The following is a 14,337-nucleotide window of genomic DNA, read 5'->3' as shown; positions in this document are numbered from 1 at the left end:
CTGCATGCACACACACCCCACCTCCCAGCAGAAGGGACACGTTTACTCGGAAACAAGTGTGCAGTGGATTTACTCTTAGGTAAAAGAGCAGGGGACGGGCGCTTCTTAAAAGCCTGGGGATCCTGCGGAAATCCCTGAATATTTCAAAATGCTTCAGTGTGTGGCTACTTGATAGCCCCAGCTTTTTGCCCAAATGAGTCCCACCCACCACCCAGTTTCCAAGCTGCTTTTAAGCCACAAACGTTACAACCTGTCCCCTAGGCCAACATTTACTCGCAAGTAAGCCTCGCGCTCAGTTCCGTGGGCCTCAGTCCCCGCCGCCCAAGCAAGCATCGGCATTCAGCCTGACGCTGCAAAGCGAGCCATGTCTACTCGGAAGGAAGCGCCGCTGAGTTTTAGTGGGGCTTGCTCCCAGGTTAGCGGCTGCAACCGGGTTGCAGTTCAAATCGGATTTGTGTGTGCAAGCCGGTTCCGCGGAGGCCATTGGGTCGTTTCTCCTCAAATAATGGGGATTCAGCACATCTTAGGACACGTTTACACGGGAGGAAGGAAATCCCAAGGGAAGCTGGCGCGACCGCAGCCTGTAACCCAGCGCGCGCGTATTGGGGAAGAAAATCCCGTTGAACCAGAAAAAAAGGGAGAGTTTTGCTTCCCGAGTAATATTTTTAAAAGCATGCTACAGGATCGGGGCAGCAGGGAGCACTTTCCACGCGGGGAGCGTGGCTGGTTTGCAAAAAGGCCCAGAGCTCATCCTCTTCCACCAGGACAAGGCCGAGCCTGAGCGAGAGACACAGACCTGGTATTTCCCAGAAACGATCCTCTCTCTTGTCAGTTGCTAATAGCTTTTGGGCTTGCATTAAATCAGCAGTTCAGAAGACCAAGCATGCAGAAAGAGCAGAGACAGAGAGCGCGCCAGCTTTTCTCTGCCTAGTTTCCGGGGCTCATCGCTGGCTGTCAAAATGTAGCAGTTGTTGGATAGAAGGCAGAGAGAAAGCAAGCGAGAGGAGGGGAGAAGCGGGTCGGTCGCCCTCCCTGGGATCTGCTAGGATCCTGGCACTCACCGTGATGGGCCGGGGGGTAGCGCTGCACCGTCGCCCGAACCGAGTTGCTGTAATACGGAGAGACGTGGTTGCCTTGCCCGTCGATGTTAAAAAGTACATCCACTTCCTCCGCCAGAGGATACTGCGTGGGATCCATGTAGGAATGGCCCAGTCCGGGGTGGTGGGAGTCCGGGTGCTGCCCGTTGAGGACGGCCGGGTGGTGGTGGCTTACCCACCGGGGCTGATCCGTGCTTACTTCCATCCTGTTCTCACGATCAGTGGCGGCTGGGTTTGGGTTGGTCGGTTGCAACAAAGGTTTTTTCTGGCCTCTCTCTCTCTTCCCCTCTCTCTCTCACACACACACCAGTGCAAAAAAATAATAATAATCTTTTTTCTTTTAATGGAGCCGGGGGGGGGGGGGAGAGAGAGACAACGAGCTGGGGAAATAACTTTTTACAAATGCCAACACGTGAATTAATTAAACACACACACAAAAAAAAGTTCGTCAAAGTGAGTCGCCCGAAGGACTGGAGAGAGGGAGAGATTTGGAAAATGTCTAGGTGCAGGGAAAAGGTGTTGCTTAAATAACCGTCTCCCCCAAAATGGGTGGGGGTGGCTGGAGAGAGGGGGGGGCGGGAGAGCCTGCAAAGCAACGAGAGGCAAGAGGAGTTTTCCTCTCCTCGGAGAGAGCTTGCCTGCCTTGGGTCGATCACCTGTAATGGAAGGGGGGGGACAAAAGGAGAGAGAGAAAGAGAGAAAGGAGGAGGGGGAGAGAGAAAAAACTTGGTTTAAAAAACTTTTAAAACACTGGATTTATTTTTTCATTTACGCGCACAGAAAATGCGCCCCCCGCCCCAAAGAGATCTCTGCAAAAGTCCACCTCCTGTGCCTCTCTTATCTCCCCACCCCCCCCCCGGCTTTTCAAACAAGTCTTCGCGACTCACCTATCCGCCCAGCGAAGGCACCATCTCGCCTCTTTCTCTTTCGATCTCCGCAGCCTCGCGGGGAAATTGGCCGCAGGGATCTCTGAGCGCTCAGCCTGCGCTGCCGCGCTGTCCTACCCTCTCGCCTCTCTCCCCCTCTCAGGTTTAAAAAAACAAGAAATAAATACACCGATTCCCGCAAAGCCTCCTGTTTGGCCAATTTCACCTGCAGAAGCGGCGGTGAGAAGTTCGCTTTTGTTTTATTCTTGTATTGATTTTCTGGTTTGTTGGGAGATTACTTTTCCCCTCTCCTCGCCTTCCTTTCCCCCTCTTTTTTTTTAGGTTGTTTTGGAGTGCGTTGGTCGGTGGGGGCTGCTTTTTGCGACGGGGAGCATCTCTCCTCCTCTTCCTCCTCCTCCTCCTCCCTTTCAAAAATCAGCAAGCGTTGCCCCCCCCCCCCCAAAAAAAGGAAAAAAAACTTGGCGGACGTTTTAAAATGCTATTTCTAAGAGCATGCTAAAGAAACGAGGAAGGGAGGAGAAACTACGGGGTACGAGGAGCCCGAAAAGGAAGGAAGGAAGGAAGACAAGAAAGGAAGAAAAAAATGAATACAGAAGCACCCTCGGAAAAGTTGCGCGAAAACAGCCAAAGAGAACTTGATCGGCTCAAACTGTCCTCCTCATTTCACTCCACCTCTCGCCTGCCCGCCTGCCCTCCCCCCCTTCCTTCCTTCCTTCCCTCTCTCTCTCTCTCTTGCTTTTCTTTTTTCTTTTTTTCTTTTTAAAGAGAAGGCATTATTTCTGAAAGAACCAGGATGGCGCCAGCCGGCTCAGTATCCACAGACAGCTGCGGCGAGACAGAACTTAAGGAGGTTCCAGTGTCATCAGCAGGGAGGGGGTGGAGTCTGTCCCTGAACGAGGAGGGACAGGGGGACGGGCAGGGAGGGGGGGAAAGGAAGAAAGCGAACTAGGGCTGATCCCTTCCCCTCCTCTTCCTCCTCCCCCCCAAAAGAAAACACACCTCCCCTCCACCCACGCGTACCGGAGCCGGAAAGAAATAAATTCATTTTGAGGGCGAGGGAGAAAGACTTAACCATCTCAAGTTTGAGTTCCTATAAGTTGATGATTTGGGGGGTGGGGGGAGGAATCAGCCCTCTATTATTATTAATGATTTTTATTTTATTGCATCATCCTTTCAGAGGAAGGACTGGGCACCATATAATGTAAGGACACTGAACTGGGTGGCTGTTTATATTGGGATACGAGTTAGCCTCTATTTCTGAGCAGATGAAAGTGAGTGAATACGGGCGAATTTAGTACTTCGTGGGCTGTCCACACGCAAAACAAAGCGGGTGCGTGTGAGAGTTGATCAGCTCAAGCTAGCCCTAGCGTGCTTTGGCAAACGGAGAGAGGTAATATTTAAAATAATGGCTAGTTCGACTTTTGCAAGTAAGGAGTACACGTGTTTTCTTCCCCCGTTCGCGGTCTGCCGAGAATGAAACGGCAAGGGGTGAGCCTCTTTCAGGAGCACAAAACTGAGGAAATATCAATGTAATCCCTGGAGGAAGCTGAGTTTAGGGTTCTTGCTTGCAGGTGAAAGGGAGCCACTGGGAGAAAGTCTGAAAGTGGGGGAATTAGGAGTGGATTTGACTTGTGGACTTCAGTTCTCAAAGCCATTAACTGTCCCATAATGATCCGGCATCGGTCCGAAGAGGCGAGGGCTGAGTCGTATGCGAGGCTTCGGCCCCTGAGCTCCTCCACGGGCCACTTGGCTTGCGAAAATGAAAGGGGCCGGAGGAGAAAGGAAGGGGTACCCTCGGAGCCAATCAGGACGCAGCAAGAGCCGTCTGCGGGCCAAAGGCGTCAGCGATTGGCTGCTCGCCTCGCGTTCGAACTTTTAACTACACTCTCAACGTTCTCTCCATTGAGCCATTGCACCCCCTAGTGCTTCATTCAAACTCAAGAACCCGGAGGAGCTATTTTCGCCCTGAGCATTTATTTTGAGGGGGGGGGGTGGGGTTTTTGTTCTCTTTGAAAGCGCAACAAGTTGCATCGTCTTCCTTTCCGCTGCTCCCCCATCCCGGCTCCACCCGTCTTCTCTTGTCGCCCTTTCTCCTATTCGCCCAGACCTTGCAATGCAATAAATTGGGTTGAATTGAGGGAAATCAAACTGTTGCTGGGAAGAATTAGACAAGTGTTTAAAATATGCGCAAGGGACCCGAGTATTGGCTTTGTTTCTGAAATGCTAATAAGTTGCATTTTAAAATATATATATATAGAGAGAGAAAGAGCTCTGTTAATTGTGGTCATTGTCCCTGTACTGGACGTTGTTTGTTTGATTTTAATGTAAAAAAAAAAAAGTGTGTGTGGCTAAGATACACACTGAGAGAGAGAGATCTCCTAATGCTGTACTGCAGTCCCTTCGCAGGATCCACTACCCAGTTAAGCGAAAGCATTTGGTTTCACGAGTGTTAATGTAGGCCGAGAGTAAGCGTGCATACTCATAGAGGGCAGCCCCACTTGAACTTAATGTGTTTTGCCTGTGCGTAAATGCGCAGAGGATGGTAGCCTCCACGCCGTTGGAAGTCTATGGAAGTTCCACCAAAGTTATTACTACATCAGTTTTAAGTTAAGTGTGCGGGGAGATGGTCCTAATGTTTCAGCTTAATTGGTTTGTGGATCGGGTTCAAGGATTTATTTTCCCTTTTTTTTCTTTTTGCCTTCACTGACAGATTTGTCTCCAGTCTGTTTTGATGATCAGAGATGTCTAGGAGTTGCTTGGGGCGTAATTTAACACTTTCCTAACCAAAAAGGGGGGGGGGAATCCCTTCTTTGAGCCCAGCTACCAGTAATCCTCAGGCGCCGACAGGGCAGACCCAAATCTTCCCGACGCTCAGTCACTGACTCCGGATTGAGGCTACGATCCTATGCACCCTTGATAGCAGCGAGTCCCCTTGAATACAGTCGGGCTTACTTCGGAGTAAGAATCGCAATGGGTGGCATTCAACTAACTTTTACTCAGAGCCGACCCGTTTGATATTAATGGACCGAATTTAGGAGTGTTAATTAATTTCAATGGGTCTACTCAGAGTAAAGCTTAGAATAATTTCGCCCCATGGTTTGTAGATCGCAGTCCGGAAACGTACAAATAATGCCCACTTTAAAATATAATTTTAAAAAACTTTAGAGCAAGCAGAAATCCGCGATTAGTGTCATTAACATGTTTGTCGCCTGCCTAAAGACGACCTGAATTATTGTTGTTGTTTACTCATTCCGAAAGTAAGGGCCCAATTCTATATATGTGTCTCCTTTGCTAACTCTTTCTGGCAGTTAAAAGAGCCTTAACATTTTTGCCTCATTCACAGTTGCGAGATTCCTGCATGAGTCGGAACTGCACTGTGGAAAAAATCTGTCCAGACCATTTCACGTGAATCTCTAACTATAACTGACGCAGAAAGGTCGGCGGATGGGGTTATTTTTTTTCTGAAGGAAGGGAGACACCTTCCCTTCAAAAAAAAATTTGACCCAGTGCTCTCCCGTGATTTAGGCTGCGATTCTAACCCCTGGGGAGTAAATTCAGTTGAATTCAATAGGACATATCTGCGTATACATGGTTAGGATTGCGTTTTTATTATTATTTTTAAAAACAGGAGTAATGAGGAAAAGAAAGAGTAAAAAGTCCCTAGCTGCAGGCGCAGAGGAATCTTGTCCCGACTAAATGATTAAATGAAAAGTATATAAAGTATATAATCGAAGGGCTTGCTTTCCTCTTTTTTGTTCATCCCCACTTGGTATTTGGTGGGGCGCCTGAAGTGAACTTTCGACGCATACTCTCTTGGGACACTTAAAATATTAATTGTAGTGGTTTTTAAAAAGGTAAGACGATTAAAAATGTTGAGCTTTGGTCACTTTTAAAAGTATTCCAGGCAAAATGTAAATGGCTCATCCCCGTGTCCTTATTCAGAAGGCTCGGTTTGTATTAGATAAAACAGGTAAAGAATAGTTTTGTTTGAAGAAAGTCCCAAGCTCTGCATAATATCATCTTCTGGGGAGAGGAGGGCTTTTTGGGGTGGTGTTATTCGCCGCCTTCTCCCTCCCAAATAAGATTTAGGATGCCTGGGACCAAGGCTGCGTACTGAGCATCATTTAAAGCATATGACTTCCCTCCAATAATCCTGGAAACTATAGTTTGCTAAGGGTGCTGTGGGTTGTAGCTCTGTGCGAGGGCAAACTAGAGTTCCCCCGGGATCCGGGGGGGGGGGAGATTATGTGTTTTAAATGCATAGTATGTAGCCTAGCCTACCTCGCAAGATTGTTTTGAGGATCAGGGACGGCGCATTCTGCGCGCGCTGGAGAAAAGGCGTAGCAGGGAAAAAGCAATGAACTAACAGCCCTGTTAGGTGGGACATCATCATCATCATCATCATTATTATTATTATTATTATTATTATTGCTACTCTTCCCCTCGCCCCTCCCTCCGGAAGGGAAGTAGCTGTTCAGTGGGTGTGTGGATTCGAACCCAGAACCTCTTAGCCACCGCAGCGACGGAGGAAACCTGGAGCGACCGTGCCTGCTGCTGTAAAGGTGGGGGGTTTATTGCGAGCAGATCTCTCCTCTTCTCCCTCCCCTCTTGGTAACTGGATTGACCGGTTGTAATTGGGAGGCTGCTCTGCCGAAGGCCCCTTTCCTAGGCCAGCCTGGCCGACGCCACTGGGGGCTGACGTCACGGCCATTGTGCCCATCCGGGAGGGGCCAAAGGAGCGTGACCGGGGTGGGGAGGGCGGAAATAGAAGGAGCCGTTCAATGCAGTCCCGCTATGGTTCCCAGCACTGGATACACGTGTAAGAGGGATTCCTCGTACAGACGTTACACTACCCTCGCCACACCGGGTCAGAATGTTGTTTGGATCATCCGGGATTCTACAAGCTTGGGAAGAAGTCCTTTAAATGATGCAATTAGAAATAAAAGTGGGTAGGTTGGAGAGTAGCTGAGGTCTGCCTGGGAATCCTCTTTCCCCCCAGTGTTTGTGTGTTTACACACACAGAAGGCCCACTGAGTTCAAGCGAGGGGGGTTCAGGAATCCAGTTATGCTTTCGCGGTGTAAGGGGTGCCATGCGGAATGGTGACAGTCTGGGCAGCCAGGGGGGTGCAATGATTAGGGTGCTGGGACCCGGGAGTCCTGGGTTCAAATCCCACGAAGATCCCTGGGTGGCCTTGGACCAGTCGCTCACTCTCCGCCTAACCTACCCCACAGTGTTGATGGGGGGATAACAGCGGGGGAAAGTATCTGCGCCACCCTGAGCTCCTTGGAGAAACAGGGGGATACAAATGAAATAAATAAATAAGGCACTCTGCACGTGCTCAGAAGGGGACCATTGGGAGACCCAAGAGAATGGAAGGGAAGTTGGCAAGACCATCGTATTCATTTCCGACCTCTAAAAGCGGTAGCCCTGCACGACATCAGTCATATATACATTTATATGCAAGGGCATTGAGCACCATTCGAAGGGATGCAGATTGAGGAGATGCTCTTTGCGTAGAAGTAAATCCCGTTGAGTTCAGTACGGTTTACTTCTGAGTAAGGCAGTGCGCTGCAAAAAGTGTGGTTTTGTTTTCCTCCAGGTGGCTAAAGGTAGGAGCAGAATAGACCTGTTGACCAGGCAAACCGAATGCGTTTCCCAGGCCACTAACATAATTGCATTTATTCTATGTGGCTTGAGTCGGGCGGACGTCCATGGGACTCCTCTAGAGTAAGACGGTTTGAAAATTCCCGCGCGCTACAGATAAGAGAGAGACTCTAAATTCAGTAAGACTGACTCCCAGGCGAACCTTTCTAGGTATATACAGCGAAGAGAAGGCCAAATTAACGCGAAGTGGCGCCCCAAATTTCCCCACATAAATGTTATTCAGGGGAAACTTCTCAACATATATAAACTAGATTCAATCCGACCAAGTTTCTGACTACGGAATAAGCGCACATGGAGGTTTAGTTTTGTTTGGGAATCCTATCCCGCTTTCCTAAGCGCGGAGAAGACGCAGTCGCGCGCTCCTCTGCGAGCAAAAATCGGTTTGCAGAAAGACATCCGCATTTTTACTCAGGAGTAAGTTCCACCGAGGTCGGTGGGAGTGGGGTTTTCTGTCAAAGGAGCGCGTGTAGAACTGCAGCCTCCGAGTGATTATTCATCACTCACAGACGCACCTTTTTTCCATTAGAGAAAGGCGAAGCTTGCCAAATCTTCCGGAGTTCCGAGGGGAATTCCCTTTTTCTCGAGGGGCATTTTTCCTGCACAAAGACTCACCCGCAACTTCTCCAAAACCTCTCCCCTGCCCGTCCCTACACAGACGGAGTTAGGTAGCCTGAGCCACCGAAACTGAACCGGTCGATTTAAAAAGCAAACGCGACGATCTCAGTCTCCTCTCGGCTTTCGGGGAGATTCTCTTGCCAATGGGATCCACTTCGAAGCAAGCCTAGGAGTGTCTAATGAGTTGGGATTTAGTTTGGTCGTCCCCCCACCCCGCCAAGAAAGGCTACAAATCTGGATACACGCCTTGCGGAGTGGCGTGGGAGTCTGTCTTATCCAACTCAATGGGACTTACTTGCGAGCAAACGCGCAAAGAAAGATGGGAAGGGATAGGGTCCATAGGAGCCAACTCCTAGGGGCCGTGGGGGCTTCGGCCCCCACAATAAAATATTTGAGAGGACCGCCCTCCCCCCAAGTTGGTCGGCATTGCCATTCAAATAGTGCGTGTGCGTTGTGTCATGTGATCGGTTGTGCGGGGCAAGGCTTACCTGGGCCCCCACAATATTTTATTCAAGTTGGGATCTCTGATGGGGCCCTAAGATCGGCTTAAAGCAGATCCGGAGTGGTCCATCCTGGGCACTTTCACTAAATTCGAATTCTAAACGGCGCGCTCTGGAGCGAATTAATCTCCCACTCTCCTTCCCTTTGCGTCGCCAGCCAAAGCCGTTCCTCTATCCTTCATTAACATTTGGCTACGGGCCCTCTCTCTGCGCTCTACTCCTCTTTTTTTCCGAAGCAGCCCCCTCGCCTTGGCTTTCCCCCGCGTTCTCAGCTGGAAAAGATCGACCAAGCGCGGGCCGGGATCTCAGGCACACGCCCCTCACCTTCAAATCGAATTAAACGCCCCTCTTCCCCCATCCCCGTCTCCTCCTCCTCGTCTCCCCCTCTCCCTCTCCTTCTCCAAACTGGTTGCTTTGCTAATTGCTCCCAACAATGAGCTCCTATTAGGGCAAAACTGTCAATTAAAGCCCCTGCTGGCGGAGCAAGGAGGAGAAGCGAGAGGCCGAATTTCCAGCTGGCAGGGAAGAAGGAGCCGGGGGAAGCCAGGCGGAGCTGAGCCCGAAGGGAAACCGAGGATAAATGGGGCACTCTCCCGGCTTCTCTCGGGCTGCAGACGCACTAAACACTTAAAGCACATGGCTTTCCCCCATCCTAAGAATCCTGGGAACTGTAGTTTGTTCAGGGTGCTGGGAATTGCAGTTCCGTGGTGGGTGAACTATGGTTCCCAGGGTTCTTTGGGTGGGGAATGCTGTAAGCGTGTGGTGCATGTTCACCTACTGGCTCTCAGATGGAGAGTCCTGTTCATTCCGAAGCGAAGCGCAATTCTGCTCAGTGGAGCGGGCAGTGCGGTGTAGTGGTTGGAGGAGGCGAGCAGAGTTGAGATTCGCCCTAGGCTCTCCGGTAAACTGGGCCAGTCGCTCTTCTGCCTCACAAGGTTGTTGTGAAGATAAAGTGGGCTTTGCTCCCCAATCCTTGTGTTCAAGGAAGGGTGACTGGTAGCTTCTGACATCTCTTTCGCTTCCATAACCCACTCACCTTAAGCCCTCGTTCTCATTACTTCGGTGTAATGACCACGGTCAGAGTTCAGGAATGGAGGGGGCCATTCGAACGTGAACAAATAAATTAAAAACATTTTAGCGCACCCCCTTAATTCCGCGGGAAGAGTTTGTTTTGGTGTGAAATATTCCGTGTCAAGTAGGTAGATACCCACCAGATAATGCCAAGGTAGGTTCATCAAAACTGAAATTCTGGAGGTGCGATCTTATTACTTGGAAGCAAGCTTAATTGAACTCAATGGGACTCTCTTCTGAGTAGAAATGCGTAGGATCGCTCCCTAAACCTCTAATCCTAAGAACTTTCTCCTGAACCAAATTAAACTCACTTCCCAGAAAGCACATCTGCTTCGGAGACTGCAAACAAATTTTAGTGGAACAAAATAAGGCGAATGGAAGTGCCTGTTTCTTTGCGCATAGTCTGATCCTGAAGAAAACAATTCCTTGGAAGCAAGTCCTATTGAGTTCAACGCAGTTTGCTTCTAATTTCAAACACAAGCAACCATCCGGGTCGTTGCACCAAAACGAGGTCCACAACCAACCTACAGTATCGTTCGTTTACCAGACACCTGACCTCCACTGAACTCTCCTGCTCCGTCCTGCGCGGATCAGGTCCTAAAGTTCTCTCACGCCAAAGCTTTCAAACCGAAAAGATCCGCACTGGAGACCATGGGGAGACCCGGTTTTCCCAGCCAATAACTACACAGATGACCACAACATGACACAGAGATATTGCTCCCTGTTCCCTACCAACACACACACAAACACACAGGGGAACCTGATTCGCTCGATAGTCCCCAGATCTTTTCCCCAAAATCTTTATTTAAAAAAACCTACACAAAAATCAAACAAAATCGATGAACATTTCTAGCTGAACAGCTGCATCAACTTTTTGAGATTGCAAAACGACCAGTTCTTGCTATAACCGAAGACCTCTTTTAAAAAATGGAAAAAATACCCTTATTTCACTATACCCGGGCATTTTAAAGATACTGTTTAGCAACATAAAAGGCCTTCTCCTACTTGGTTCTGCGTGGGTGGTAGTTGCGTGCTTGTTACTTTAAAAAATAAATATAATTATTTCCGTCTTGCTCTGCATAGTACGTTTCTGCAGTTTTCAATAATTAAAATTTATGGGAGTGTTGTCACGAAAACTTCGGTAAAGATGTGCAGTATTTTATTTTTTAAGAATCTCGGTGCAGCAACTGCAGGAGCCGAGTGTGTGATGCTGATTCATTCAAATAAATCGGTTGTACACGGACTTCAGTGGGAGGAGGATATTCCAGGTCTGAGGGAGAGGGGGGTGGTTTACACATTCCAGTCTGAGTGCACTCCGAATTACTTGATCCAGAATCAATACTACTGCAGGGGTGGCTAATTTAATACAGGTCAGTTAGCCGGGGGCATTTCCTTAACTCTCTTTTACATTTCACCACTATGCCAAAAGACATAGGATCGTAAGAGTTGGAAGGGACCCAAGGGTCATCTAGTCCAACCCCCTGCAATACAGGAATTTAAGGAAAGTCGGAGTTTCTGCCCCTTCCCTTTCATACACAGATCCAGTGTCTTCATGCTCACTAGTGATGCATCAGTAGGGAACCAGCAGTTATTCCTTATTCACTACTCCGGGATAAAACAATGTGCCAGGACCTCAGGCAATCTCTAAGGGGTGTGTGTGATTTATTCGTGAATTAAATGGGGGGGGGGTGATCTATCCTAATACCAGCCAGTGTGAGTAGCGCTGCAATCTTACCCCACTTACCAGGGATGGGTGAGCCCCACTGATTTCAATGAGTTTGACTTCTGATTAAGAAGATGGCTCAGTAAGAAAGCGAGTGGCGCGCACTGCGATCCTATCCGCGTCTCCTCGCAAGTAAAGTCCCAACATGCTCAATGGGACTTGCTCCCGAGTTAAGTGTGTATAGGACTGCAGCACTGAGCATGTATCTGAAGAAGTGTGCATGCACACGAAAGCTCATACCAATAACTAACTTAGTTGGTCTCTAAGGTGCTACTGGAAGGAATTTTGTTTGTTTGTTTGTTTGTTTGTTTGTTTGTTTTGTTTCGACTGCAGCAGACCAACACGGCTACCTACCTGTAACTAGCACTGAGCATGTTAAAGAAGAAACATGCCCCCCCCCCCCGAAGAAGGGCCGGATCTAGTGTGATCAGGTAGCTAACAAAATAATGTGGTTCTGTTTATCACGAGTAGTAAACCAGTAAGGCATCTATTCTGACGGACAGCAGCTTTCAAAAGGGGGGGGGGGGGTTATATTGCAGTCGCCTCCCTGGCCCTTAGGATCCTGTAGGTGGAGAGGGTGGTGATTGAACCTGCGGCCTTCTGCATGCCCGCCACGTGTCCTTTATTCAAGCATGGGTAGGTACTGGCAAAGGGGTCCCAAAGAACTCCGGACTAGCTGACGGAGAGCAAAACCGCCTGGCCTCTCCGAGTTCCTCTGTGACCTTCTAGATTACTGGCACCTGGTCTGAATTTCCCTGTCTCCTTGCTGGGGGAGAAAGGAGGGGGGCTCGAAGAGCACACATACACACACGCAACACACACACACACACTTCATCCCGTCGCCGAACTGCTTTTAGCCCGCATACAATTGACTGGAATAGGATTATGTTACGTTTACTGGGCTGGGATTTGACAGGGAAAGCAGCGCAGCGCAGGTAAAGCTGTGTAAACAGCCCCGAGCGAGGCATCGGAGGGTTATGGAAGGGACACGGCCCAGGGCTGAGATCTGAAGGCTTCTCTTCTCCCAGCCCCCACCACCCCACCACCCCATCGCAAAGCAACTCGGGTTCCCCGGGAGTGGGAGGATTCGGGGACAACTTTTGTTGCGCGTGGGGGTCGGGAGAAAAGGGCGCGTCGCTTCTTCCTTGCCAAAAGCAGCTGGACGGCGCACGCTTCCCTGTCCCTGGCGAAGACAGACGTGAGACACAACAATCTCTGCAAAAGCAACCCAAACAGGTAGCCCTGAATCCCTGTCCGCAGGGCGGGGGACAAAAGGGAGCGGTTGTTCAGCGCCCGAAACGTCGAACAAAACTAAACACCCGGAAGGGGAAGGGGGGTCGCCCTTCCGCGCACCCTGGTGAGCTCTGCAAGCCTGGATCGAGGGGTTCTGCTCAGCCGCGCGATCCTAACGCAGGAGTCCAACGCAAAAGAAGCAAGTCCTACTGAATTCAATGGGGGGGGGGGCTATTCTCAGGTAAGCTTGGCTGGGATTGCTGCCTGCCTGCCTGTCTGCCTGCCTGCCCTGTGGAGGCGCTGACACCCCTAGAGCAGCCCTGCTCGGTGGTGCCGGCTATCAAGGAAACAGCAGCTTTTCAAAGTTTCAAAAGCCTGGTGGATCTCAGGGATGGCAAAGGAGAGCGGTTCGAGCACGTGCTCGGGTGCTTCCATTGAACTCAACGGGACTTTGTAGATGCTTAATTCAGGATGCAAGGCTGCCCCCCCCCCCTCTGTCTGAGCGCGGAGAGAGGATAACCGCTTCACCGCTTTCAACTTGGCTTGCCCTTCGTTCTCATTGGTTTTCTGGCGCTTTTGCCTATAACATTTTCCCCCTCCCTCCCTCCCTCTTTCTTTCTTTCTTTCTTTCTTTCTTTCTTTCTTTCTTTCTTTCTTTCTTTCTTTCTTTCTTTCTTTCTTCCCTTTCCTTCTTTTTCTTTTTTTCTTCATCGATTCGCCATTCTCTGCCAACTGTGGAAGCCTGGAAAGTACCAAGCCTGACGGGTCAAAAGCTGGAAATTCGTGCGTATTGCAGGGAGAAAAAGAGGAAGCGAAATAACGCCTCAGCATCCGATCGTGTCGATTCGGATGGATCTTCCTCCACCGCCACCGACGGGGTGGCCAGCTTCCCTCTGAAGATCCTGAGAGATCGGGAAAGACGTGGGGGGGGGGGACGGGGTCCGGTGAGACCCTCTTTCAGACCTCTAGAGGTCTGACTCCTGGAATAAAATTTGGGGAGAGGCCCATTTGAGAAGGGGGCAGATGGTTGGTGAGTAGGAAGGAGGCCTGAAGAAAAATATATACATTCTCTCTTTTCTTTTCTTTCCTCTCCACCATTCCCTCCCCCCCCCCCAAAAAAAAAAATCCTTTTCTGAAATTAAAAGATCCGCTGCCTTCAGGACAGTTTAAAAAGTAAGCAAAAGTGAGATACGGGAGACTCAAACCGGCTCCACCAGTCCAGGAAGCGACCCTTCCCCCTTCTACATTCCCAAGAGAGGGGAAAGGGGTTTTTTAATTTTCTAGAATCTGCGCGGGGATCTCCCTTCGCCCCCGCGCATCCCCTCGCAAACGGCAAGGCTGCCTAGGATCCAGTCAGTTTCAGCTTTGGATCTAGTTAAGTTTCACTTTCTCCGCTGGGAGCCAGGAAAATCCCACAAGATTTCCTGGTGAATGGAGTGTGCACGGCGTCGGGGGTGGAAGGTTTAAGCGAGCGACAACCATCACCACATCAACTCGCTCCTTTCCCTTCCCCACCCCCTGCAAACACGCAGACCAGCTTGCAAGT

General features: G+C 49.8%; 1 protein-coding gene across 7 annotated transcripts in view; it reads right to left on the bottom strand.

Annotated features, from left to right (window-relative positions):
• GATA3 (GATA binding protein 3) overlaps window positions 1-14,337 on the bottom strand; it is a 75,326-nt gene that overhangs the window by 54,691 nt on the left and 6,298 nt on the right. For 3 of the 7 annotated variants that reach the window (XM_081880075.1, XM_081880077.1, XM_081880076.1), the window contains exon 2: window positions 1,062-1,753. In XM_081880075.1, the coding sequence (XP_081736201.1) occupies window positions 1,062-1,302 (241 nt within the window). In that variant the 5' untranslated portion in view covers window positions 1,303-1,753. Of the gene's footprint in view, window positions 1-1,061; window positions 1,754-1,984; window positions 2,825-14,337 lie in introns of those variants that run through there. The other 4 variants (XM_081880079.1, XM_081880080.1, XM_081880078.1 and 1 more) reach the window with 4 other exon arrangements.

The sequence above is a fragment of the Podarcis erhardii genome, assembly GCF_964252035.2.
Source record: "Podarcis erhardii genome assembly, chromosome: 10".
Taxonomy (NCBI): domain Eukaryota; kingdom Metazoa; phylum Chordata; class Lepidosauria; order Squamata; family Lacertidae; genus Podarcis; species Podarcis erhardii.
This window is presented reverse-complemented; position numbering and strand designations above follow the sequence as displayed.